Source organism: Atta colombica, unplaced genomic scaffold (assembly GCF_001594045.1).
Source record: "Atta colombica isolate Treedump-2 unplaced genomic scaffold, Acol1.0 scaffold126, whole genome shotgun sequence".
NCBI classification, from domain to species: domain Eukaryota; kingdom Metazoa; phylum Arthropoda; class Insecta; order Hymenoptera; family Formicidae; genus Atta; species Atta colombica.
In genome coordinates, this window is record NW_017259213.1 from 6396685 (window position 1) to 6397622 (window position 938).

Sequence of the window (938 nt, forward strand, 5' to 3'; positions counted from 1 at the left end):
TCTTATACGCACATTAGGAATAATTTGTTCAATGATTAATGATTCATAATTTGTTTAAAGTAAATTAAATATCTTTAGATAATGGTAGGCAACGTACTTAAAATGTAAGCCCTTGAAAGAAAAATGTGTCTCCACGATTCCGGTGGTTTTGACGCGCGTTCGCAGAACATCCTGCTGTGTCGGGACATAATTATGTTGCGTTATGCGGTCAAGTGCGTTAAGGTAGTACGCTGCCGAATCATTGAGCTGGTATTCCCTGCTACGCGAGAAACAAAGCTGCAGTCCCGGGTCCTGCCATAATCGCTTCATTAATAGCACTAGTTCTCCGGTCAGCTCGCCCTCCTCCGCCGCCGATGCTAGGGTGAAAAATTGTCGCGCCATATCCTACAACGCAAAACAAGGCCGATTATCTAATGTGCCAGTGGGACACGAGAAAGTTAGCGAAGTGCAGTTAATAAGTGCACGTAATATCATAGATTGATGTAAAAGATTTGTCGTCTATCATAAATTCCGTAAATAAAGCTATTCTTTCTAAGAAATTATTTTTTTAAATAAAATTAAAAAGAGAACTATATTTTCTAAACGAAAAAAATGTAGCGAAGATAATTATCTTGATAAAAAAAAAAGAATTTGAATTGAATTTCACATTCAATTTTTCTTAAAAACGAATATTTCATAATGATTTAGCAGAAAGATGCGCAGACTTACCGCTTTGCTAGGTTCAGCAAAGTCGATTCTAAGATCCCCCATGGCCCTGATTATCGTCATTAAACTTTGTATTGTGTTGCTATATACCACAGGAGTGTATTGCTCGCATTCCTCTTTACTGTAGCCGGTCTCATGAATTATTTTCATTTGCTTTACTATCGTAGATTTGCCAGACTCTCCAGCACCTTGAATTTAGATATGTATATATATGTATATATATATATATATAT

The 938-nt window shown here is 36.5% G+C and overlaps 1 protein-coding gene across 1 annotated transcript in view; it reads right to left on the minus strand.

Annotated features, from left to right (window-relative positions):
* The window catches only part of LOC108694967 (guanine nucleotide-binding protein G(i) subunit alpha), a 5031-nt gene that overhangs the window by 1411 nt on the left and 2682 nt on the right, over positions 1–938 (minus strand). Inside the window, exons 2-3 of the mRNA XM_018204658.1 lie at positions 709–893; positions 98–384 (exon numbers count right to left, since the gene is read on the minus strand). Of these exons, the coding sequence (XP_018060147.1) occupies positions 98–384; positions 709–893 (472 nt within the window). The remainder of the gene's footprint in view (positions 1–97; positions 385–708; positions 894–938) is intronic.